The sequence below is a fragment of the Lampris incognitus genome, chromosome 9, assembly GCF_029633865.1.
Source record: "Lampris incognitus isolate fLamInc1 chromosome 9, fLamInc1.hap2, whole genome shotgun sequence".
Classification (NCBI taxonomy): domain Eukaryota; kingdom Metazoa; phylum Chordata; class Actinopteri; order Lampriformes; family Lampridae; genus Lampris; species Lampris incognitus.
This window is the reverse complement of record NC_079219.1, coordinates 49,221,072-49,247,913: the sequence shown is the minus strand read 5'-3', so window position 1 is coordinate 49,247,913 and position 26,842 is coordinate 49,221,072. Positions and strand designations below refer to the sequence as shown.

The window sequence follows — 26,842 nt, the reverse complement described above, 5'->3', positions numbered from 1 at the left end:
TCAGAACCTGTGGATGGCTGGTTCTGTCTCCCTCCTCTTCAGCTCCTCCCGGTAGCAGTAGGAGCAGTAGTTGCCCGTCTCTGGGTGTCCATAGTAGGTGCAGCTTGGGGTCCGGCAGCGGCTGGACTGCAGATTGGCCAAACCACCAGCACTGCCCAGCGAGTAGTGTCTGACCGGTGGTGGCCCACTCCGAGAGTCCAGGCTGGAGCGCGTGTCCCGGAACCCATTACTGTAGCTGCCACCCACCGGATCAGCAGCAGGGTAGTCTGGGGGGTGGTGCTCTGGGGGGTAGGAAGAGTTGAAGGAGGAAGAGGTGAGACGAGAGGGGGTGAGGGAGGTGGGGGCTTGCAGGTGGTTGTACTGGGGGAGGGCAAGACCCTGTGCTGTGGGGCAGTGGCGGGGGAGAGTAGCGTATGAGGGCAGGCCAGGATAAGAGGATGCTGGGGAGCCACCAGCTAGCTGGCGCCTTGTCTCCATGTAGCCATGCATGTGGAGGTGCTGAGTGATAGGCACCGAGGCGGGGGGCTGTTCTATGAAAGAGGGTCGAGGGATAGGTACGACTCCAGAGTACATGGAGGGGCTGAGGGGAGCTGGCTGAAGATGGTTATAAGAGGGCGGAGAGCTCTCAGATGGCTCCTCTTTGTTCTCGTAGGAGCGATAGCTCAGCTCTGGACCAACACCTGTCTCCTTCTTGGGCAGCTGAATGCCGTTGGTGACTGCTTTCCTCTCTACCTCACGGCGCTGCTGTTCCTGTTCAGCCCGGAAGCGCTCCTCGGCATCTGCCAGATAACGCTGTATCATCTCCTCCTGGAAGGGCTGGCGGTTGCTGGTGGTGAGAAGACCAGCAAAGATGAATTTTCTCTCGCCCTGCATGGTGGCACGCAGAATGCCCAAGCTGGCTTTGACGTCAGCGCTGTACTTGTAGGGATCGCTCTCTGTGCTGCTGCTGCTACTTGTCCCGTTTAACCGCTCGCTGCCCGAGGAGGGCGAGCCTTTCCCAGAATCCTCGGAAGTATGGGTAGAGGGCGAGCTATCCTTGCTGCCCTTCCTACCCCTCAACGAGCCTTTCTTCTTCTCTCCGCTCTCCTGCTTGGCTCCTCCTGGTCCCACATTCTTCCCAGTCATTAGTCCTCCAACGTTCTTCTTCAGTTTACTGCCAAGGCTCTTACCAAAGCTGCCCAGTTTGTTGGCCACAGAGTCAGCCCTCTTCTTCTCCTTCTCTTTGTCCTTCTTGCTCTTGTCTTTGCCTGCCATCCCCATACTTGCTGAGCCATTACTGGAGGAACTGGATGAGGAAGAGGAAGGGTTCTTGGTTGATGCCCCGCCTCCGTTGACAGTTGCTCCCGTAGCAGTGTCTCCGTTGCCATTGGAGTTGCTACTGACAGACTCTTTGTCAGACTCTCCAGAGTCTGGAGGGGTGCGGGCGTCCTCTCCTGCAGATGCAGTGGGAGACTCTGGCTGGGCCAGTGGAGCTTGCTGGAGGGGCACAAAGCAAAAACAAACCAAGACTGTGAACCTGGAATATATATCAGGCCCCTACTAGACCATTCCAATACTAGCTACAGTCAATCACTACATTATACCTGTAGATCAGCAATAGGCTAAAAAGTTAAACTGCAAAAAAATAACTGCAATTCTTTTGAAGAGTTTGATTTTAGTGTCATAAAAATAAAAAGATACCACTAGAGTCATTTGATATCGAAAGGTATAATATGACAGTTTTAGAACCCCAAGGAAGAAGCTCAAAATATGGGAGTGGGCAAAATGACAAGACCAGAATGATAAAATATTATTCTGAATGCAAAGGACAAAACCTTCTAAAAATCAGATATGTAGCCCCAAAGCTATTACTTCTGTAAATCTTCAGTGTGCCTTCTCAAAGGCAACTTCAATACAGTCACCTCAGCTGCCACCATGATTTCCATGGTTACATTAAACTTGTTGGCCTTCATAGCTTTCCTAGCATTAGTGTGTGTTGTACGCAAAATTGCCGATGACATTGTATCTGTATTTGTTTTAAAATGTGGCCTTTAAATAAAGAAATAAAAAGACCCGGTTAAAGTAAAAACTGTAACCCGCCAACAAGAACAGAAAAATGGTCCAACTTGTTTCTCGCAGACCCTGGACAATTTTTTTTCGGAATACCACTTTGGGAGAGTAAAACAGACTCAATCAGACACTACTGTTATATGCACAGCACAGAAAATTCTGCAAACAGACTTTCTGACAAAAAGCAATACAGTATATGCGTACATTTTGGATACGTAAGACATTTGTTGCAGTTATCTTTCAAGTGACAGCAAAATGTTTAATGAATTTTTAAAACAATAGGCGTTAGGTAAATTGCAGCAGAGAGGTGCAATATTTAAATGGTAAATCAACACTGACTTATAAAGGATAGAAAATTGCTGCTGGAGGAGTTTTCCATCAGAGGTCAAAGGCAAAACACCCTGCCATAGCATCACTGATTAGTCTGTGGCCATGCAGTGCAACATGCTACACCCAAAGAGATCAGTGCAGCAGCATTGTTAAGCCCTATGTCAGTCATTGTTGATTTATTCTTTAAAATAATTAGAATCGGACCCCTTTCATTCCATACCTGACTTATTATCACATAACGTGGCTGAAACAATACAGGCATTGATACTTTGTTTGTCATCTATATTATCAACTCCAAGAAAGAAATTTTAATTTACCAATTATGTTAGCAAGACTGAAAACTTTCACAAAGTTAATATTTACTGACTAATTGACTTTGCCATGGTTAAGCTAATGTTAATAAAAATCAAACACTTCCTGCATATGCTTCACAATAAAGGTCTCCTTTATTGTGCATACTTTTATGTCAGCATACTTTGATGTCAAAATGCGTACATGTTGGCAGGTCTGTTATCATCAGGGCAGAAAATTAACACAAGCTACAAAACAATTTTTGATGGATCTTAGCATTCATGGCTGGTTTGCCTACTCTATCAGTCACTTTGATATCTATACAGTGATTGTAGGATTTAACAGGAATTCATGTGGTATTCCAAAACTGTATTTGGCTGGTAAAATGAATGGTAAAGTGAAAGGGGCTCCACCACCAGCTGCTGCGCCCAGGTTAAAATATAATTTCTCCCACTTCTCACTGCAATTCATTTGGGCTGCCTGTGTAGGTACATGTTAGGGAAAAATCATAATACTGACCACAGTCACATCAAACACTTTTTTTTCCGCTACGAGACTATTCTCTGAGCTGGACTTCTATCCTTCCAGTCCACAGACTGGGCAAAGGTGACTCAGGATGGTTATGTGGGGTTTTGTCTTTACCTCACATGGTAAGGGGAGCCAGGTGACTGTCATGTAGCTGTGTAACATCTGGAGCTTGGCTTCCAGCGAGAGAGCCACACTGGGAAAAGGTGGGAGATGTGGAGAGAGGAGAGTGAGAAGAAGCAAATTCAGCAGGGAGTGAAAGTCCCCTTCTGTCACAGCTGCAATTCAATGTTGGCTGAATTATAAAGAGAATTATAATTATTGTATTGGTTTAAGATCATTTTTATGGCATTCCTGTGTCTACTGGAGAGTGAAGTGATGGATGTGAGGGGGATTCTACCCCTAGATGTAAATGTAATATCCCAGAGGACAGCTATAAACATTTACAAGGGTCAGTAACATGAAAGTGCCAATGAGTGTTAGTGTAGAGAATAAATAGTTGTCAGGTAACATTTAATGTGAAATTTACATAAGAAATTAAAGCAGCAAGAATATGAGTCAATTGCTTTGAGATATGGCATACTTAAATGAAGATGTCTTTTTCTCTATATATATATTAACAGTTATCAACTAATCTTGTAACAGTTTTTGACAGTGATCACAGATTATGTGCGGTCAACACAAGAATGAGGTTTGTCAAGCACTTGACTTTTGGATGCTGGCATTTTATATACAGCATTACATTTCGAATTTTAACTGATAAATGTATCATAAATGTATCAGTTATGTGAAATGACTAAACTGCCAACTTTTACAGTTAATGTAAATGCTCACCGGAACAGTTTTATAGCCATCACATGCACCATGTTCACCATCATGATGTATAGATTTTATGTCACCTTTCACCAAATATTATCTTTATCCACTGTTTCATCTGGATAAGACATGAATGCCATCATCAACTAAAGAAGCTAGCTTGGCTGGTTATTTTTATAGAGTTGTTATTTTGGTCTGCCCTCCCCTGGTGCATTCATAGAGGGCATTTAGAGCTAATGTCATTGTCAGGCAGTGAGTGCCACTAATCTGGAGTCAGAGATCAATCCCTTTAACACGAACACTCGTGCCTGAGGGGGCAGACGTTTGTGTGTGTGCATGCACATGTGTACATCCAAGAGACAGATGCAGGAAAAAAAATGAGCGAATGATGTGCCTGTTCTAACCATACAGATAGGCTACTGCACTCAGACCAGTTGATGTGTGATCCTTAAATAAAACATCTATTCAAAAGAATGTTACACTAAACAGCAAAAATATTTTAACAAATTTTAATTGTATTTATGAAAGAATGTTTCCAATATGGCTTTTTTTTTCTTTTTTGATTTTTCTCTTTTTCTCCCGATTTAGTGGCCAATTGATCCCTATTTTAGTTCAAACACCCACTCTCGTACTGCATGCGTTCGCCAACTGCATCTCTCTGGCCGGCAGTCTCGAAGAAGACGCCTCGCCACTTTCGTGACAAGACGAATCCAGGCCGAACCACTGCTTTTTCCGACACACACAGAGGCGCATTCATTTGACGAACACAAGCCGACTCCGCCCCTCCCGAAGACAGCGTTGCCAATGATTGCTGCTTCAGCGAGTCCAGCCATAGTCGGATCTGACAAGACCGAGGCGCGAACCCCGGTCCCCAGTGGGCAACTGCATCAACACAAAGCCGATGCTTAGACCGCTACACCACCGCGGACTGCCAATATGGCTTTCTTCATCGTCTGTGGATGACAGAGCTATTTGGCTCTTAAATAGGATGTATGTGTCTCAGGCGAACTCATTTAGTTCATGTTTATTTACAACATGTCATCTCAATAATGTTCATAAAATGTGGCGTCTTCTTTGTTTTCACATAAAAATGCTGATCAATGTGCCGTAACATATGGGAAATTAAACAAAGAGATGTTACCATGCCAACATCACATTGTCCGTGTCATCTTTCCCCCACTCCCAGTCCCTCCCTGGGTCCACAGCAAAGTGCACGGGCAGCATCTTGTGCTCTGAGTCTGTGAGAGGAATCACTACTGCAATAAATGAAGAGAAGAGAAGAGAAGAGAATTTCAGTCTTCTTAAAAAAAAACAAAAAACAACAACGTTCTAATCCAGGAAAAATTTAAGCTTAGAATTTAGGGTTCAACCAATTATTGGCCTGGCCGATTCCGATATTTAACATTTTTATAATTATTAGAATCGATATTTTTGTATCCGATTACCGATAAAATAAATCAATTTAAAAATGTGCTACTTTGGCTGTGATGCAGCCGCCTCTGTAGTCACCACTCTGTGGTCTTGAGCAATGTCCAGCCCACAGCACTATCTGATTGGTTACATGTCACAACACTGAAGGCTACTATGCCACAGACAGCACAGACCAATGCTTTTGCAGACTGGAGCAGCGCCGGTGAGCAAGCGGAGTTATGTTTTGAGGGTAAGGCAGCAGCTATTGCCGAAGTTGTAATAAACATCATAATCATCTACACTGAAGTTGCAAAAACACCACTGTCTTATATCCAAAGGAATTGAATCAAGTGCAACTGGACTTGGTATATATCCATGAAGACGTTTCGCCTCTCATCCAAGCGGCTTCCTCAGTTCGTGCCTTTCAGACTAGACGCGAAACGTCTTCACGGATATATACCAAGTCCAGTTGCACTTGATTCAATTCCTTTGGATAACCATGACCTGGATGAATGAGAACATTCACAGACACCACTATCTTATGAACTATGATGACAAGCATGCCAAGTTTCCCAGTTACACCACTGAAAATTCCCGAATAATGCACATTGTTACAGTGATATACAGTTAATTATACCGAAATAATGGAGTTTATTTATGTAGCAATAGCTATATATTTGCGTATTGTTGGTGCCAGTGCAGCTGGAACTTATTTTAGCTACCATATTGCGAACGTAACATTACCCACCCATATGAGTTGGTGTTTTACATGTTACAAGTGCAGTACCGGTTCATCCAAACAACTTCACACTCGACACTCCAAGGAATATGGGTGTAATCCTCCCTCTGACCACAATGTGGGTTGAAAGGCAGAGTGGCACTGTTTGTGTTTCTGCTCGCTGACTCCACAAGAAGTGAAGAAGCAGAATTTACTATGGCTAACTTTGCTGAAAACTTTTACTACTTGCAGTTTTCTTGAGAACCGCTCATCTAAACAACCTCACACTCGACACTGCATTTCCTAGCGTCCTCAGCAATACACCTGCCAAGTGTGAGGTCGATCAGATGAACGGTTGTTGAGAAAATCCCGTCCCTTATAATACGGGATTGTCCTGTATTGGAAATAAAATGCTGCATCCCGTATTGAATCAATAGGGGGCGTGATTTGTCCTGTATTTCCGTACACGCCGTTTCATATATACTCCAGCAAAGTGCTGAGAATAATATAACATCAAGTAAAATCAAACCAGATATACAAGCGGAGTGGAGAAGTTTAATTTCAGTGGTGAGCTACAGACTGACAAATTCTCCGTGCTGTGTGAGAAGCATGTCAGTGTCATGCTGTCATCGTTGCCATTAGGCCTTACTCAGTGGTTGCCTTGTACAGTCATAAATAGCACCCTCAGTCACTTGCAGTTACTGATGGTTTCCATTTTTTGGGATGGACACAATGTTATGCTTGTGACGTTTCAGTCTTGTTTGTGTCAAACCAATCAGTATTACAAATCCAAAGTATAATAGAAATATTTTTGTTACACTTGTAATTCTAAGTGCTTTCGTTATTTTGTCTTGCAACAAAGCACTTCAAACAGTGTGTATTGGCGTATTGGATTCCCAAAAAGCCATTACATCAAGAGGGGAAGAATGTAGGACTTGCGGCGGGGAGTGGGGAGCTTGCAGGGCATCCCTTATTTTTCCACACAGAAGGTGGCAACCTTAGGACAGACATACATACAGACAGACTCCTTCCATTTTAGTTAGATAGGTAGACGATGGTCATAATAACATAAGCTAATGTTGAGTCTCGAAGAGCTAACTTAAACGTGATAGTTAATGTCAACAAGTTCATTTATTGATCCATAATTTAGCCAGCTGTCTAGCAAAACTAACTGACTAGGATAATTGATAGGCTGTGTTATTTCTTGCTGCTGGGAGCTCCCTGCACTTTCTGTTTTAAGATAATGCTGAAAAGTTCTCTTTTAATTAAACAAATCACTGCAGACCCCTCACACCCTGGACAAAACCTGTTCCAACTTCTCCCCTCTGGTAGGTGTTGCAGAACACTGTACACCAAAACCACCAGACACAGGAACAGTTTAACCTCCCTTGCCGTCACACTTATTGCACAGTGCCACAGTGAGTTATTGGTTCATAACCCTGGAACACTAGCTGCCAGGCAAGAGGAAAAAAGGAAGGCCAAAGAGGAGGTTCATGGATGTGGTGAGGGAGGACATGCAGGTGTTTAGCGTGACAGAGGAAGACGCAGAGGACAGGAAGAGATGGAAACGGATGATGCGCTGTGGCGACCCCTAACGGGAGCAGTAGTAGTAGTAGACTATAATACCCACTCTACCTACAAATCACATATTTTTATTTTAATCTAAAATACAAATATGCAATATATTTCACTCACTACTGTATATCTGAATAGGTTGTATACTGTACATTAAAAATTTCACCTACTATATGTATATAAAGTAATTTTTTTTACTGTTTAATATTTATCTCAGCAGTCCTTGCACACTTCATTTCTTTGCACTATTTGTTTCATGTTTACAAATAACAGAAACAGTTTCACCTGTATATAGTCACTCCTTGTATATATTCCTCAAGACTGCTGTGTTATTATTCTGTGTAAGTACATTGAGAGCCGCTAAACCAGAGTCAAATTCCTTGGATGTGCAAACACACTTGGCCAATAAAGACAATTCTGATTCTGAAATATATGCTTAAAGGCATTTCAACGAAGTTTTGTGTTGGGGTTTGTGTTATTCTAAATTTTGACACAAAGCTATTTCTAGCAGACCTAATCAGTGAAGATCAAACTGGATTTATTAGAGGGCGCCAAACACAGGACAATATTAGAAGAACCCTCCATATTGTAGACAATGCTCAAAAAAGGGTGCAAGTACAGTTCTGGTTAGTTTGGATGCAGAAAAAGCATTTGATAGTGTTAGTTGGGTATTTTTATATGAAGTACTGAAGAGATTTGGTTTCAATGCTAATGCAGTTCAGTGTATTAAAACTATTTATCATGAGCCTACAGCTAGGATTAAGGTAAATGGAAGCCTGTCTAATAGGATTCAACTGCAAAGAGGTTCAAGACAAGGCTGTTATCTTTCTCCTACTCTCTTTGCTTTATATGCCGCACCCTTAGCACAAGCAATACGGCAGAGTGAAGACCTGCAGGGTGTTAACATAGGGGGGAAAGAACATATTAGTCTTTTCGCAGACGATGTTATCATTTTTCTTGAACAACCAGATGCATGTTTCTCAAACCTAATGAACCTACTTGAAATATATGGACAATATCCAGGGTATAAATTTAATATAAGAAAAACACAAATTCTTTCATTTAATTATTCTCTATCACAACAAATCAGATACATATAATCTGAAATGGAACTCTGAAACAATGAAGTATCTTGGTGTAACTATAACTAAAACACTTTCCAACATGTTTGAAACTAATTATAACAAAACTGATGAAAACATCCAAAAGGACGTTGAAAGGTGGTCTCCCCTCCCTTTAGACTTCAGTGCCAGAATACAAACAGTTAAAATGAACATCTTACCTAAACTATTGTATTTATTCTAATCTTTCCCAATTAATGTTCCCCAAAACAAATTCATAGCCTGGGATAAGATGATCTCTAGATTCATTTGGAACAGCAAAAAGCCAAGAATAAAATGTACAACACTCCAAACTGCCTAAAAGTAAGGGGGGAATGGCTTTACCAAAACTTAGGGAATATTTTTATGCAGCCCAACTCAGACCGCTGACGTGTTGGTGTAGATCTGACTATGAATCTCGGTGGAAAGAAATTGAAAGGGAGATACAGGGTTACCAGACCCAGATTTTGGTGGGAGACAAATACTTAATAGGGGCAATGAAACATGTTATGAATCCAATAGTAGCATTTACATTAGAAATATGGAATGTTATAGTAAAAAAAAAAAAAATAAAGGGAGGGGTTCACACACTGAGGTGGTTTGCATATGACTGCGTATGAAGTTTAAGCCAGGCGTGTCTGATCCAACATTCAAAGAATGGGCACAAAAAGGCATTACGGCAATGTGTACAGATATAGAAATTGGTGAATTTATGAGCTTCCAAGATTTAAAGGCAAAATATAGTCTCAAAAACAACGATTTTTTTTAGATACATGCAAATAAGAGACTACTTTACAAAACAGATAAGGTTGGAACCAGACGAAACTTCAAATAATGTGATTGGGGCGATTGTGGATGCATACAAACAGAAGGGGCTTAGGGTCATCTCTGTTTTGTACCAAGCTTTGGTACAAAACAGACGCCACTGTAGAAGGCCATCCTTTTAGTATATACTCATGCACATGTGACAGCGTCACATCTTTTGCTGTCCAATATTTTACTTGTTCTGTAGTCACTGGTGCATCATCTATCAAATCCAGCATCAGAACTTGATCATCCTCTCCTTCTGCAGGGAGGGACTCAGGCAAGGGGAGCCGATTGAGGGCATCTGCATTGGCATGCTGTTTTCCAGGCCTGTATACAATGCTATACTCATGTAGCCCCGTTTAAAATCTGACATTTCAGACAAATATATATGACTTAATAAAATTTAAAAAGTATTTCATTAAAATCAGTTAAGATGAATATTTAATACAGTTCATGTGAATAAAAAAAAAAGAAAAAGAAAAGCAATATAGGCTGATAAATGTCATTGCATTACGTTCATTGTAGTGTCAATAAAGTTGATTGAAATTTAAATAGTTTGTTTGGTTATACAAATCAAGGGGAAAAACGTGGGCAGTTCACAAACTAACTTTTGGCAGTATTTGGTTGTCTGTCATAATATTTTATTAATTGCATTGGTTGTTGCCAACTTAAAAGCCAATCAGAATGGCGGAGGGGTGGAAAACTCAAGTTGAACCCGTAGGTCCGATTCAGAGGGTTAGTCAGACGACAAGCAGACAGCTATGTGAAGGACGTACTGAAAACACCAAGAGAGAGAGCGGAGCGTAATGTACTTTACCCGGTGAATGCAGAGTTTTCCAATGTGTAAAGGACGTGTACAATCTGCCGAAGGTAAATATCTCAGTGTATGTGTTTTGTATCACTCTGTAACAATGCTATATCTGAGTAAAGAATTGTCATGCTAGTCACGATTAGCGTAATAGCCTGTGTTTCCTGTAGTAGCAGCTCATGTTACTGTGTGTTAGCATATATTGATGTTAGCAACCCGCTAAAGCTTAACTGAACTCAGTATGAAAAGTAATGAGTTTCATGACGAGTACAGTGACTGAGAAAAAAACTGTCATGTACACTCAGTAGAATGAGAGGATCAGGAAGTACTCCTTGGACCTTAAAGACAAGTAGATGTCTTCCACTCAGCTTTTCCCTTCATCCGGACATGTTGACGATTTCCCGCCTGTGTTTCACTCGTGGTTTTCATCGCCTTGACTCGCTTCATTCATCAGCCATCGCCCTATTTCCAACTCATGGTCTGTGAGTAACAATAATCAATGCACGTGCTATTTTATTTTGCTGCTTGACGTAGTCAAGTGAAACAGCCATTTGTTTTTGGTCACCACGCTCCCAAGCATCGACTCAGGCCTGCAACGTTTTATTTTGAAAAAAAAAAGAGACATTCTTTTGTTTTGTTTTTGCAGTATTGAGGATGTGTGAGAGTGTGTGTGGGCCCTTTGGATAGGAGGTATATAGGTAACGAAATAAGAAAAGGTTTTAAAGTCAAATGGAATTTAATTAGAAAGCCCATTATCAAAAGGTCAATACATTTAAGTGATGTGAAGTATCTTGTCCTTTGAATAATTGTTATTTTTATTATTGATTTAGATATTTGTTTTTACATTTACTAAATTCATTTGCATTTAAAGTATTGTGTGTGTCATGTTTACATTTCATGAAGGTGTATTTTGGGTTAGAAGTATAAATAGTGATTAAAGAAATTGTTCATTAGGGAACAAATACTTTAAAACATAATTCTTAGTAGGATTAAACAAAAGTAGTATATCTATATTCCTGCTAAGTGGAGGCACCGTCACCAATTAAAATTCATTTTTGTATAAAAGAAAAAGGGTTAGCTTAGGAATTTCATTTATTGTGCACAGTTTAGCATGGTAGCCATTTGTTAAAAGTACCCAGGGCCCCGCCCTTCGTACTACAAACCACAGTTATGCAGTGAAAACTATATAGCTACGTGAGATGGGTGTTACACTCATAAGCTCTGAGCCATACAGCCCAACGCTGCACACGTGGTGAGACCATCTGAGGTACAGGTTTAGTCTCACTGAATAATGAGATCGGGGGCTTGTGATGAGTTACTATAGTAAAGTTCCTGCCATAGATGTATTTATGGAACTTCTTTATTCCAAATATCACAGCCAAACCTTCCTTGTCCAGCTGTGAATACTTCTTCTCTGCAGGCATCAAGGTTCGAGATACAAAACCAATTGGTTTTTCTGTTCCATCTTCCATTTTGTGGGACAGTACAGTTCCTATGCCATATGGTGAGGCATCACAGGATAATATTAGAGCCTTATCTCCAGAGTAGTGCCCTAAAACATCTGCTGACTTCAATAAGTCTTTGGACTTCCCGGAGACTTTGTCTTGACAGTCACTCCATCTCCAGACTACATCCTTCCTCAACAGGTAATGTAAGAGGGCCAGCAATGTTGGGTTGGGAACAAGCAAGGTTGGGAAGGAAGTGATTGTAATAATTCAACAAGCCCAAGTAAGCCTTAAGCTCTGTCACGTTAGTTGGGGCTGGAGCATCAACAACAGCTTTTACCTTGGCTTCCACAGTGTGCACTCCCAGGTACTGAACCTCATCACCAAGCAATGTGCATTTGCTTCTCTTTAGACTGAGACCAGCATCTTCTAGCCTGGTCAACACCTCATCCAGGTTCCTGAGGTGCATCTCTCTGGTTGTCCCGGTAACCAGGATATCATCCAGATAAACAGTGACTTGGGGTATCCCCTGGAGAACCCCCTATATGGTTCTCTGGAAGATTGCAGGGGCTGAGGACACTCCAAAGGGAATCCTGTTGTATGTGAACATTCCTCTGTGTGTGTTCACAGTAAGATACTTCTTAGATGTTATCCATCCATCCATTATCCAAACCGCTTATCCTACTTAGGGTCGCGGGAACGCCAGAGCCTAACCCAGCAGTCACTGGGCGGCAGGCGGGGAGACACCCTGGACAGGCCGCCAGTCCATCAGTTAGACTGTTCATCCATTGTATTTGCTGATATGCATGACTCATGTCAAGTTTGGTGAATGGTTGGCCTCCAGCTAACACAGCCATCAAATCCTCGACTTTCGGTATGGAGTATTGTTCCAAGGTGGAGACTCTGTTTACAGTTAATTTATAATAATCTCCACATAGGCTACAGTCACCATCAGGTTTGATCAAGGGCATGACAGGAGCTGCCCTGTCACAGCATTTAACTGGAGTGATTATGTCCTCTTTTATCAACCTGTCAATCTCAGCCTCAACTTCAGGCGTCATAGCACAGGGAATGGACTGTAGCCTATAGAAGCAGGGAGTAGCATCAGCAGGGACAGGGATAGTGGCTTTAAAACCTTTAAAGGTTCCCAGTTTTTTAAATACTCCCTCATGCTTTGAGAGCACATGCTGCAGGGTCAGTGACTGTGGGTGGTTTGTAAATGTGCTTTATTTCTGTCCTTTCTAGTTTAACATGCTTCAACCACCATCTTCCCAATAAGTTTGGGACGAGCCTTTAACTACTACGATGGGCAGTATCTTTTCCTGCTGGCAGTATTTCACTTTCACACAATTCTTCCCCAGCACAGGTATTTTTTCTCTTGTATATGTTCTCAAATCAAGGTGGATTTTTTTTTTTAATTAAGGAGCATTTTTGACTTTTTCTTTGAAAGTACTTTCATTTAATATGGTGAAACAGCATCCAGTATCAATCTCAAATGTCACTGGTTCCCCATTTACACCCATGCACACTATATAGGGTGGCCCTCTCTCATCATCATCTTCACCTCGGACAATGTATAATGAAAACACTTGTTCCTCATCAGAGGTATCACTTCCCTCGGCCAATCTGTGAAAACAATAGTGTGCACTGCACTGCACTCCTGTGTGAAGTGTCTCTCTCTCGGGGTCTTCTGTCAGCCCTATTTTCAGCATTTGCCCTTTTCTTATTGTGACATGCTCTGGCTGTGTCCAGTCATTTCCACATGCATAACATTTTTTCCTTTTTTAAACGACAGTCAGTGGGTGCATGTTTCCCTTTGCAGCAGTAAGTCTTTATTACCATCGCCAGCACTTAGACGGCTCTCTTCTTCTGTCCAGTGCTCTCTGACCCACTACTCCTCACTGCATTATGTGACATAGCTCCTGCTTTTGTCTGTAAGTCCTGTACATGTTTGTTTGCCGATTCCATGGCTTGGGCTTGAGACAGGGCATGATCAAATGTGAGATTCGTCTCTGACAATAATTTCTTCTGCATTTGGTCATCATTTATTCCACATACCAGCCTGTCTCGTAACATCTGAGCCAGTGTCTCTCCATAACTACAATCTTATGCTAGTTTCCTTAATTCTGCAACAGATTCAGTGGGCTAACTTATGCAGGAGTCAGACTTAAATCTCTGGATGATTTTACTTGGTTTGAGGTTAAAGTAGCTTTTTAATAAAGTTACCAACTGTGCAAAGGTCTTATCTCCAGGCTTTGTTGGACTTAGGAGGTTTCTCATCAGACTGTATGCTTGTGCACCCACCACACTGAGCAATATGGATTTCTTCTTATCTTTATCCTCAATGACATGTGCAGTAAAGAACCGTTCCATAATTTCACAGTATTCCTCCCATGCTTGCACTTTTGAATCAAATGGTGGCAGCGTTCCAGTTGTTTCCATCTCACCTACAAGCATCTTTCCCCCTTCATTAAGTATTTTGTCCTGCTGAAGTCTTCAGCTATCAAGCAATCAATCACTCGGTCAGTGCACATTGGCCAGGTTGCTGATTATCTCCAGATTATCCTTGTTGCGAATGTAACATAGTGTATCTAAAAAAACATCAGTGAGGACTCAGGACTCCAGAAGTAGCTTTTCTTTAGCTTTACTTGTCCTTGGCAGCTTCAACAAACAAAATGAGAGGGAGAACAGACACACCCATCTTCTTCTTCTTTATATAGACTACCTGGACAGGTAAAACACCTGGAGCCTAGAGCTCGCTCTAGGTATGTAATACTACACGTCCAGGATAGTACAGGATCCATGACTGGCTGTGTGAGCTACTGACGTTTTGTACTTCAAATTGTCAAAAGGTCATCACTTAACATTCTAAGGTCATAGGAAAATGTGTTTCTAATGTACTGTCAATGTCCGATAATAATGGTAAGAGATGTGATTAACCTGCATACCCAAGAGCCAAATACACCATCCTGTTAAGATAATATACAAACCAAGTTGCCTGTATTAAATAATCAGGATGCTGCGGTCCTGACTCTTGGGAGTCATCACTGTTTAACATTGGGGCTCTAAAGTATTAAGATTATTCTACCATCTACACTAGTGTCATTTCCTCTAATGTGACTGTCAGCCTAACACTTAAAAGTGGAAATTGTAAATCAGGGCCACGTATGACAGCTAAACATGTTTTCAAAGGTCTAGTTAGTTTACTTTAATTTGTAAGCAAACCAATACAAAACAAGTTTGTAATAAAGTTTAACACTAGAACGATGGGGATTTCACTCCTACCTAAAACAACCACGGGCGGTCAACATGACTGCCGGTTTTTAAACTCTATATTCGTCAAGATAAATACCCACTTGAGATATTAATGCATTGCATATGTTAGTATGTCTTTTAGGAAATGACTGACACCAAAATTAACATTTTAACAACTATAATACTATTTTTAAAAAATTTAAACTTCGGAGAGACATGGTCGAACTTGAATAGCAAAATTGAAAAAGTGAAAATATTACCTGAAAAACAAAACGGAAAACACATATTGCTAATCTAAAAAACATAACAAGGCGTATAAAATGTGAAATGTAAAAAAAAGTACTGAAAATAAATATTGAAATATACCCAATTTCCCCTCGGGGATGAATTTTGATTCTGATTAAAACAGTCCCAAACAACAGCTGGAACTTAAAAACTAATAAAACGACTGTAATTCTATATTCTGTCAAGATAAATACCCAGTTGAGATATATTAATGCATTACAAATTTTAGTATGTCTGTTAAGAAACTGACACCAAAATTAACATTTTAATACCATTTTTCAAACAATTTAAAACAGCCGCTGTCTAACGTCTGTAAATATTGCAACGCCTCGGTGGTAGTCATGGTGCGTCTGAAATGGCGTCTGTAACCAGATATGTTGGTAATAATCACAAATCAAGTTTAGACTATTTCTCTGCACTGGAGAACGCTGGTGTGTTTCTAGGACAGAGAAATGAACTTCACGAAAGAAACTGTTTGACTTACACACGTCATAGATAGTGACATGACGGGCACGATCACGTGCAAATTACAAGCGGACATTTTGACTGCTCGTGGTCGTTTTAGGTAGATCTTATCGCAACTTTTTTTTTAGCAATTGATCTAAAACTAATTTTAATGCAAATATATGCAATTTTAGGAGCATTCAGGGGGCGGCAGGGCTGCGTCTTTTTTCCCCCACAAAGTTATTAAACTTTGAAAATCCAAAATGGTCATAATGACCATCTTGGTAGTTCTAGTGTTAAGAATGGCTAATTTTCCCCAAGCAAAGCAAATCCAAAAATAAATTCTCAGCCAAAATATCCTTACTTGACATACCGCAAAGAGGAGCTTGGAAATGGTTTGATTGTATAGTGGCAATTAAAACCTTCCAGATGCAGCTACTGATGATGAATGATTATTTATGACATTACCTTGCTCTTTGGAGCCGTCTTTCTGCTCCATAGAGACCAGGGCAGAGAAGTGAGCCTGATCGTAGGCCAAGACCAGGGGGGAGCGATGGCACTTGTTAGCAGGAACCTCTAGCGGCAGGTAGATGCCTCCAAATGGGATGGGAGCAAAGGCTGGGGAGAGGAGGAGAGAGGAGTAATGAGGGCATGACCTTAGTGCTACAGCTAAGCAGCTAAAGGGCACCAGGAGGAACGGAGCCCAATTCATTAAGAGCTTTCAGCTGAACTCTTATTATCAATAAATCAATCGATCCTTTGTCTTGTGGGAGAAAAAATTACACCAAGGACCAATTTTCAACTAATCCCCTGTGGATGCAGCATATTAGTCAGCCCTACATACAACTACTTTTTTTTAAGGCAAATTGACAGCCGCCGCTATTTTTCAAACAAATTGCCTTACACTGTTGCTTTTGGAGGAGTGCTGTAGAACAAATATTTGTGTGTGTGTATGCATGTGTTTGTAAAGTAAATGAAGTAGATGAACTGGGTCTAACTACTATCTTGGAGTAATTTCAATTGTTCGTTTTAATCAACTTTAAGAACCTGACGGGTGTTGTTTACTTCATCCGCACAATTTTGGGTTAGGTAAGTTCACAATCAATTGAACTCCTAGTAATAGACTTGCACATGCTTACCTGTTAAGTTCTAAACTTTCTAGCACCCACTACATTGTACTATGAAACTAACAACAACCATCTGGGACATCCAAAAGCCTACAACAGCAGACACTGACAGTATATGTAAAAACCCTTTAAATGTAAATATATTTCAACCAGTACTGACAAGTACTACGTTTCAGATAGACTCACCCTCTCCTCCAGAGTCCCTGAGCATGGTGTCAGCCACCACTACTATGGGTCTTCTGAGGACATGGGCCAGGACAAAGACATGGAACTCCTCTAAGCTCTCATACACCGGTTCGTCTGAGGACTCTGGCCTGCCAACAGATGGACAGAGACGGGGTTCACTTTGTAAACAAGCTACAATGCTGGAGCTCAGCTCTAATTTACTCTTACAGACATGCTCAAATTTGTTGGCACTCTTACAGCGCCATTGAAATAATGCTTAATGCCTCCTGAAAAGTGATGAAATTAAAAGCTATTTTGTCATGTATACTTGCATGCCTTTGGTATGTCATACAATAAATAAAGTTGAGACCCTGTGAAAAGAGATGACTTATTGCTTATTCTACAAAGATACTGTAGCAACCGGGGGAGGCAGTCACGCTGACTGTCGGTGGTTCTGTACTGGGGGAGAGCAAGGGCTGATGGGACTGTTAACGTTCATGTTAAAATTGTGTTTTAGTGATACTGTGTTCATGTTGTGCTTATTGTTGTGTTGTTTGTTTGGGGGTTCGACTTATACCCTTTTCCCACAGGCCAAAAAACCCTGCTAACATCCACCTTTTTACATTGACCAAAGGCGGACATTAGGGGATTTTTTGGCCAGTGGGAAAAATATATTAGACTAAGTAGAAGACTGTTACTGACTGACTGACTGTAGGACCATGACTCAGACTAATGTGGCTGTAGTGACCTCGGGGGGGGGGGGGGGGGGGGGAATCATTGTGTTGTTAGTTCTGTTCGGTGTGCAAATAAATGAATAAATGGGTACTCCCAGGGTTGTGCCGTGTATGGGACACAGAAATGGCCTGCACACATTTTTTGGTACCCCTTAGAAAAAAATAACATATGATTGGATTATAACGATATTTCAAACTAATTAGTTTCTTGAATTAGTATCACACGTCTCCAACTTCGTAATCAGACATTCAGCCTATTTAAATGGAGAAAAGTAGTCACTGTGCTGTTTCGTATCATTGTATGTACCACACCAAACAGACTAGAAAGCAAAGGAGAGAGATGTCTGAGGAGACCAGAAAGAAAATAATAAGACAGGCATGTTAAAGGTAAAGGCTACAAGACCATCTCCAAGCAGCTTGATGTTCCTGTGACAACAATTGCAAATATTATTAAGATGTTTAAGGTCCATGGAACTGTATCTAACCTCCCTGGGCGCGGCCGCAAGAGGAAAATTGACCCCAGATTGAACAGAAGGATAGTGTGAATGGTACAAAAAGAATCAAGGATAACAGCCAAAGAGATACAAGCTGAACTCCAAGGTGAAGGTACATCAGTTTCTGATCGCACCATCGGTTGCTTTTTTTTTTAATATAAATTTACCCTTTTTTCTCCCATTTAGTGGCCAATCGATCCCTATTTTAATTCAAACACCCACCCTCGTACTGCATGCGTTCGCCAACTGCATCTCTCCGGCCGGCAGTCTCGAAGGAGACCGCCTCCCCATTTTCGTGACAAGGCGACTCCAGGCCGAACCACTGTTTTTTCCGACACACACAGAGACGCATTCACGTGACGAACACAAACCGACTCCGCCCCCCTCCTAAAGACAGCGTTGCCAATGATTGCTGCTTCATCGAGTCCGGCCATAGTCGGATCTGACGAGACCGGGGCGCGAACCCCAGTCCCCAGTGAGCAACTGCATCGACACAAAGCCGATGCTTAGACCGCTACACCACCGCGGACCCATCGGTTGCTTTTTGAGTGAAAGTGGGCTCCGTGGAAGAAGACCCAGAAGGACTCTACTTTTGAAAGAAAAATATAAAAAATCCAGACTGGAATTTGCTAAAATGCATATTGACATGCCAAAATCCTTCTGGGACTATGTCCTTTGGACAGATGAGTCAAAACTGGAGATTCTTGGCAAATTACATCAGCTCTATGTTCACAGACAAAAAAGAACACCATACCTACATTGAAACATGGAGGAGGCTCGGTTATGTTTTGGGGCTGCTTTGCTGCGCCTAGCACAGGGTGCCTTGAATCTGTGCAAGGGACAAGTAAACCTAAACTTTCAAGGCCTTCTGTTGTGAAATGTACTGCCTAGTGTCAGAAAGCTCTGTCTCAGATACAGGTCATGGGTCCTCCAACTGGATAATGACCCAAAACACAGAGCGAAAAGCACGCAAGAATGGATAAGAACAAAACAACTGACTATTATAAAGTGGCCTTCTATGAGTCCTGATCTGAATCCTATCCAACATCTATGGAAAGAGCTGAAACTTGCTGTCTGGAGAAAGTGCCGATCAAACTTGAGACATCTGCAGCAGTTTGCTCAGGAAAAGTGGGCCAAAATACCAATTAACAGGTGCAGAAGTCTCACTGAGAGCTACAGAAAACCTCTGATTGCAGTGATTGCCTCTAAAGGTTGTGCAACAAAATATTCGGTTCAGGATACCATCATTTTTGTCCATGCAATTTTAATTTGTTTTATTATTTACAATATTATATTGAATAAAAAAAATCAAAATCAAAATCAAAGTCGGATTTCTATGAAATAGTGAATAAACAATGGTGAAGTCCAATTACTTTTGTCAGTTTCAAGTTATTTCAGAGAAAATTGTGCATTCTTCATTTTTCTGTGGAATGGTACCGACAAATTTGAGCATGTCTGTAAATCTTGACTGTGGACCTAAACCTCACCTTGACCTCACTGGAAACCTTAACTTGAACAGAGACAAAAGGATATGGTGATTACTGACTTTGGTATGGGCAGAATGCAAGAGCCCAGAAACATTCCCAGGGAGCAACACTGGCAGATGCCTGCCTTCCTTCTAGAAGCGGTTAATGTAAGCGTTATGTAGCTTCGTAAATAAGACATCAAACACTCAGTTTATGTGAGGCAACAAAATCAAACAAGTGCCTATTGATTTGTTGCGGTAAGCAACAGACTAAAACCATCAGTTGCAGTCAATCCCTAATACTATCTCTTTTTGTTTCTCTGCAAATAACAGCACGAGTGTGACTAGCTGTGGGAGAACAATCCCTCTATTGTCAGACCCAGACATTACCCGTTGGTGCCATTGGTGCTGTAGTGGATTCTGGGTTCGCTGGATGCAAGCTTCAAAAGCTCATTCCACTCCTTCTGCCACTCCTCCTCTGTGTACACCAGGCCAGACTAAGGGGAGGAGAAAACCATTTAAAGAGAGAAAGCCAAACATCACAATGCCAGCTTATCAGATGGCTGACTCTTGGTGAGAAGGTAATGCAATTTAACTTATATCAAGAGGAACTCGTGTGTTTTGTGCACTGCAGTCAGACAATCCACATGAATGCGTTTTAATTCCTTGATGGAATGATTGTGGTTTTTCTTTGGTTCTTGCAAGATTTTGCTAATTCATATTAAGACAGTGACTCAATCATACTGGGGAGTGGCCTAGTGCCATCAGTCATCCAACAATTTAGACAGTGAATAGTTCTAACTGAAACTTGTACAGCATAATTCATCCACTTTCTCCGTAGATATTATTTAAACCAGTCTGGGGTATCAAATGAATGACCTTCCCTTTTAATGTCACAATCATCGTTCTGTAGCCCCCTTAATTACTGACTTCTTTGTTCTGCTGAGTCTGCTGCCACCTCCATCTGCGCTTCAGTGCCTCCCTCTCCTGGCCATGGTCCATCAGCGCATACAGGGATTTCCGTAGCATCAAGTCCCGGTCATGGAAGCCCCACATACCTGCATTGGACAGAACCTTCGTTAACACCTCACGCTCAATGAAAAGGCAAGTGGGCAGTTATTGACGTCAAAGTGGTTGACATTGACCCTTTGTTTCTCTCTACCCTCCAAGACATTTTGGAGTTCAAGGAGCTTTGGGAGCAGAGATGAAAAGGTTACTGGTTTCACGGTGAACCACGGTAAAATTCCCCACGGTTAGTATTACCGTTTCAAATTCCAATTAAAACTGTGTTTGATTATGTGCTTTAAAAACTCATGGTAAATACTGTCCCGCATCAACCAAAGTTAGCAACAGTCTCCCAGATGCAGGGCTTCTTCCTCTTATTTAGTGTTTACTGGCAGTTGGCAAACCAGCTTAGAGGTGCATTACTGCCACCAGCTGAACTAGAGTGTGGAACCAGGGGCACAGGTGCAGCATACAACGTGGGTTTGTTTTGCGTCAATGAAAACATGGCGGAAATTAGTGACAGCGCTCCGGCGGAGATTTGTTTACATGTGGTTGTGTTGTTCTTACGTGCACATTGCTTTGCTTATAATGGCGGTGTTGATTTTATACGACTATTTGATTTGCCTACTTAAGGTGTTCATTCAAATTTTCACGAGGGAAACGTTTTATCAACAAAACAAAACAAAAAACAAAAAAAAATCGCTTCTTTAGCAAGCTAAATCACAGAGTTGGGCTGAACAACAGAAAAGCCCCCCAACAGCAATGTATGAAACAATGAAACTGCCCTTACGAGCACTTCTGGTCAGGCACGACCAGAGCTGCAACATCTGTAAAAGATTATATCTCATTATTAGAGCACAGAATGTGAAGATATATCTTTTTGGTTGCCATTTTCTTATCCGCAATGTGCATAAAGTGCAATTCCTTCTCACCTCCACATGGTGCCATCTTTAATGTTAAAACACATTTGATATGGTTTTCATATGTTTACATAAGGCTAGGTTATTATTTTAATGTTTATGCGAACAAAAAGTACATAATGCTGCTAACTTTATTTGTGGTTTTCAATATCAAACTTGGTGAAATGATTTCAGAGCGCATATCAGTACTTTTCAAACACATTCAGCACATCTTAACAATACTGCAATAATACTGATAACCAAGATAATTTTGCTAACTATAATCGTGATAAGAAATGTTCATACCATTTCATACTGGGAGTGTTTTAGGAAGTAGGTGGGGGCCAATAATACCAATCACATGCTTAGTATGCACAGCGTAAAACAACCAAATAATGGAAAAAAAAAAAAAGAAATTCTGGCATCTGCCTTCTCCTGTTGACTCTGTGCTTCAGTGTAGTCATGGTTAGGTACATGACAGCCCCTCCATCAAAAAGCAGCAATTGGCTGTAGGCAGGGGAACATAATGTGTTTCCCTAATAAATTTTCTGAGTGTGAGAACTCTGATATATTAATAAGATATACTATACTGTTGTTTGGATGCAATTACCATCTTTGTCTAATCTTAATGGTTGTCTTTCAAGAAAAGGCAATGTAAATATGTTAAAGGCAGCAAAGAGGGGCTGGGAATGGCTGTGGCTTGGTTGTGGTCTACAGCCCTAATTCGGGAGTACATCCCAGTGTGAACTGATTAGGAAGATAAATATTACTTCAAAATCTGCTATATGCGAGATGTATTACAAGGCTTGGAAGAATGCCTGCACAACAGTGAGAGCCTGATTAATTTTCCGGGCTAGGGCTCCTCTGTGGGTTGTTCACTTCACTGCTAAGTGAAATTACACTACAACATGGTAAAGTGCAATTAGCTCTTGAGCAAACAATGAGGCTCTTATAATGAATGCTAATGGAATGTGAACTTGCAGCGTACTGGGGTCTTGTTTGAAACATCTGTGATGCTCACCAAGCGAGGCTGCGTGTAACAGGCAATTTCCATCCCCGCTGGTTGCCAGAGGTAACAGACTCTGGCAGTTAGGTCCCACCCGCGTCCACCAGTTTAGTCGCCCTACGGGAAAATAGGAAAGACGTGACGTGAATATTTGGAATAAAAATATTTCCCAGCAAGAATCCAAAATAACTTGTGCCCTTTCCTTTTGGAAAAAAAAAAGAGAAGAGAGTGACATGGGTGCTGTTATGCAGCCAGACCTCTGTATTCTCTTTAATGAGAAACGGTCACCCGACATTTTTGTCTTGCATGTTAAAAGGTGTTAATGAACTTGTTCTGCCATATCAGCATTTGGCACAAAAGTCTTAATTGGCACCAACATATCTGCCATATCAGACAGGTTTTATTTTTATTTCAGTAGCCATTTGGTAAGCGTAAATATAATTTTGTTGAAATGGTGGACATTCATTTTTGAAATGAACCAACTGCTCCTCCCCAAAATGGAACCCTTCAAACTAACAAAGTATGCAAAAACTCCTTGACTTAGATTGACTGCAACAGATGTGGCATTGGTAGTCAGCTCCGCTCACCAGCTTGTTCCAAGGACACCATCATAGACTGTTCGATAAGGTCCCTTTCAATGAAACCCCGGAAGTCATCCCGGTACACAGTGAGGTCTGGTAGTTGGAAAGTGCAGAGTGGTGTGTCCAGAAGGAGCTCACTGCTGCTAGCGCCCGTGCTAGAGACATGAGACCGGGCCAGGGACACAATGGTGGAGCTGGCATGGGAGATGCCCCTTGACAGACGCTTTTCTGTAGCTGCAGACAGACAATGACAACAGAGAAAAAGAAAGGAGAAGCATGAGATTTGTTGAGGAGGTGCTTCTGCTGTTTCTTTTCACAGAACACACTGGAGAGGAACAGGACAGATGGGACAGAAATAATGTGCAACACACTGATAGTTGAGCTGGATTCCTATCCGTAAGATTCAGAGTATGTAGAATGCTCCTTAACTTGTTGATACAAATGATCAAACAGAATCAAATAGAGTCTATTTATACATGCTTAGCCAAACAAGTCTGGGAATTATTAAGGCCAGTAGAAGTAGAAGTCTACCCAGCTTTTCACTGACAATGTTTTTATACAAAGTGGATCTTGGCCAGGTCAAAAAGAATAAAATTAATACAGTGACATGTGACATTTAACATGGCAAGGAAACAAAATATTACCAGAAATAAGTGTATGAAGGAATTTAACAAGTGTGTTCACATTAGTCTTTTTTAACAGAATGAATACACTTTGTTGTGACCAGTACTTTATCCTGATGTATCTGTCAAACTAAATTACTGCAGCCACACCTGGGGACAAAAACACATGACCTCTAGCCTCACCTTGCACCACCTCATCTTGGCGGTGGAGAAGGGGCCGTCCCACCCTAGCCACCTCCCTATCAGGGGGAGGGTAAGTTCTCTCTTCAGCAAACGAGTATGGCAGGTTCCCAGCATGCACCTGCCGCAGCTGCTCAAAGTCGCTGAGGGCAGCAGTGAAATCCCAGTTCTTGCCTGCAGACAGAGGAACGAGAACAGCACCCATGTGAGCCAATGTGTCCAACCTGACAGAATGGCCTAGATTCTTCACGAAGCGGAACGGTCCAAAAATTCCTTTATGAGTTTAAATATTTACCACAAGCCAACAAAGCCTTGGGCTCTCTCATCTTATGCAAAAGGCCACTGGCACATTCTCAGAATATTGAACTAGTCTTGGATCAGTGGCTCACAGTGGCAGGCTGCATGCATAATATTTTAACCACATATGCTTATGTATCTGCAACTGGTGTTGCTGCTAGGCAACGAGAACCAGGTTAGGTCTGAGCTGTTCTTACTTTCAGTTGGTGTGTGAAATTCTTAACAAACCTGAGATTTGGAGTCAGAAGACAGTCACCTCTCCCCCTATCTGATAAAGCGACACTCATTAAACAGTGGGTGAGGCATGGATACTACAGGTGCAACCTGAAAACTGGAAGCCTCACCATATATTGCTATCGCATTGCAAAACAAACAACTGCAATATTGATTTGTTTTTCACATTTGTTTGACATGGAAAAAAGTTACAATGCCAAAAAATTATCAATTAATAGGGACAACAATCACAACTTTTTTTTCTAGGGGGAAAAAAAACAAATCAACATACTTTTACAAAAATGTGTCCCTTCACCACCACCACCACCAAAACAACAATGGCATAATGAAGTCCCTAAATACTTTGCAACTCACCCTCCAGAAGGTCTCTAGCCAGTCCCGGTTCAGCTCCAGTGGATCGGACAAAGTCGGACAGGACCGCGTCCATATCCACAGTCATGTGATCATGAATTTAGAGGGCAATGGGGGGCATCAGGGCGGCAGGGAAATAAATACAGGGGATCCGTTCCCCCTGAAACAGGATCAGACAATCAGAAGGAAGGGGGAAGGGAACGGTTCTTTACCCCACGCTAGATTTCCAGCTGCACCTGGAGAGACAGCAAAGACAAAACAAGATTAAACCCTCATTCCACATCAAATTGACAAAACATGGACACATTTTGATAGAAAGGTGTTACAGAAGCTTGAGACAAGAAATTAAAGGCTTTTTTTTAGGGTTCAACCAGTAAAACAACAAATTTGACAGATATAATGACCCCATGACCTCGTTCACCAAGCTTTTCATTTCCTAGCCCCTTTTATCGAGGGCACCTGCCAACCATTGACCCTTCTTGTCACATGTCCCACCCAAGACGACAGATTCTGCCCATGCCATCAACAAGTTTCACAAAAAAGTAGATGCTCATATTTGCATGGGATCACAGTTAAACTCATGTGACAATATGTGCAGGTTAGCTAGCACAAAGCACTGGTGTTTGGCAGAGAGGAACACTGACTTCATAGATGATATCCTCATCCTTTTCTTTGGGTGCACTTGGTGCACACTGGTACTACCCCATGTAAGCTAAAATAAACTGTCAGGACATATTACACTATTTATTTTCGTTTTAAAATAGCTTAAAACCAGTTGAAAGTAGGAAAACAAATTTAGTATACATTTCTGAATCCTGACCTTAAACACATCTGACAGAATTCCTCAATGGTCCTGTGACCGGAATTAGGAATTCTCACTTCAAACTTCATGCTCACAAAAGGCTTGGCCTCACATAACTGCTTAACCGTGCAGAGGTTTTCGTAAAGATCTGCACAAAGTATATAAGAAATCTTTCTTTTTGGTGGGGGGGGGGATTTTTCCCTTTTTCTCCCCAACTGTATCCAGCCAATTATCCCACTCTTCCGAGCCATCCTGGTCGCTGCTCCACCCCCTCTGCAGATTCAGGGAGGGCCACGTGACTCTTCCGATACATGCAGAGTCGCCAGCCGCTTCTTTTCACCTGATAGTGACGAGTTTCACCAAGGGGACGTAGCGTGTGGTAGGATCACGCTATTCCCCCCAGTTCCCCCTCACCCCCGAACAGGTGCCCCGACAAACCAGAGGAGGTGCTTGTGCAGCGACCAGGACACATACCAAAATCCGGCTTCCCACCCACAGACACGGCCAATTGTGTCTGTAGGGACACCCCATCAAGCCAGAGGTACACAGGGATTTGAACTGGCAATCCTCGTGTTGGTAGGCAATGGAATAGACCGCCATGCTACCCGGACACCCAAGTATATAAGAAATCTTGTAGCATTCACGATTTTTCTTTTTGGATTTATTCATCGATAGAAGTAAATCTGAGAGCGGCGCAGACCTGTCCGAAATGTTCAGCCTTGTTGGTCAACTATGTATTTCGAAGGGGAAGATGTCTACAAAATGATTAGGACAATCTATATGTAGGGACAATACAATAACATTATTCAGTTACACTTTATTTTAGGAGGCTCGGAAATTATCTAGTTATTTCCTAGTAATAAGGTGCTAAATATCATGTAATTTCTCAGAAAAAAAGTTGAAATTACCTTGTAATTTGGGTTAGGGTTAGCTGTACAATTACCTGTAAAAACGTAATACTAGGAAATTACAAAGTAATTTCAACCTTATTTCTAAGAAATTACGTGACAATTACCACCTT

At 41.6% G+C, this 26,842-nt stretch overlaps 1 protein-coding gene across 1 annotated transcript; it reads right to left on the bottom strand.

Moving 5' to 3' along the window:
- Window positions 1–25,137, bottom strand: otud7b (OTU deubiquitinase 7B). The gene is made up of 11 exons (XM_056286726.1): window positions 25,023–25,137; window positions 24,141–24,311; window positions 23,341–23,568; window positions 22,769–22,870; window positions 20,774–20,901; window positions 20,234–20,340; window positions 17,172–17,299; window positions 16,327–16,476; window positions 5,153–5,267; window positions 3,313–3,391; window positions 1–1,476 (listed from the first exon to the last, which is right to left on the bottom strand). Exons 1-11 carry the CDS (start codon window positions 25,105–25,107, stop codon window positions 1–3), a joined length of 2,769 nt encoding a protein of 922 aa, XP_056142701.1. The 5' UTR covers window positions 25,108–25,137.
- Window positions 25,138–26,842: the final 1,705 nt, after the last annotated feature.

Bases quoted from the DNA above. Each gene is read 5' to 3' on its own strand.
- otud7b (XM_056286726.1), bottom strand. From the start codon at position 25,107: ATGACTGTGGATATGGACGCGGTCCTGTCCGACTTTGTCCGATCCACT. The intron at 24,312-25,022 runs GTGAGTTGCAAA...CTCTGTCTGCAG, and splicing joins GGCTAGAGACCTTCTGGAGG to GCAAGAACTGGGATTTCACT. The intron at 20,902-22,768 runs GTGAGCATCACA...TGTCCAATGCAG, and splicing joins GTTACACGCAGCCTCGCTTG to GTATGTGGGGCTTCCATGAC.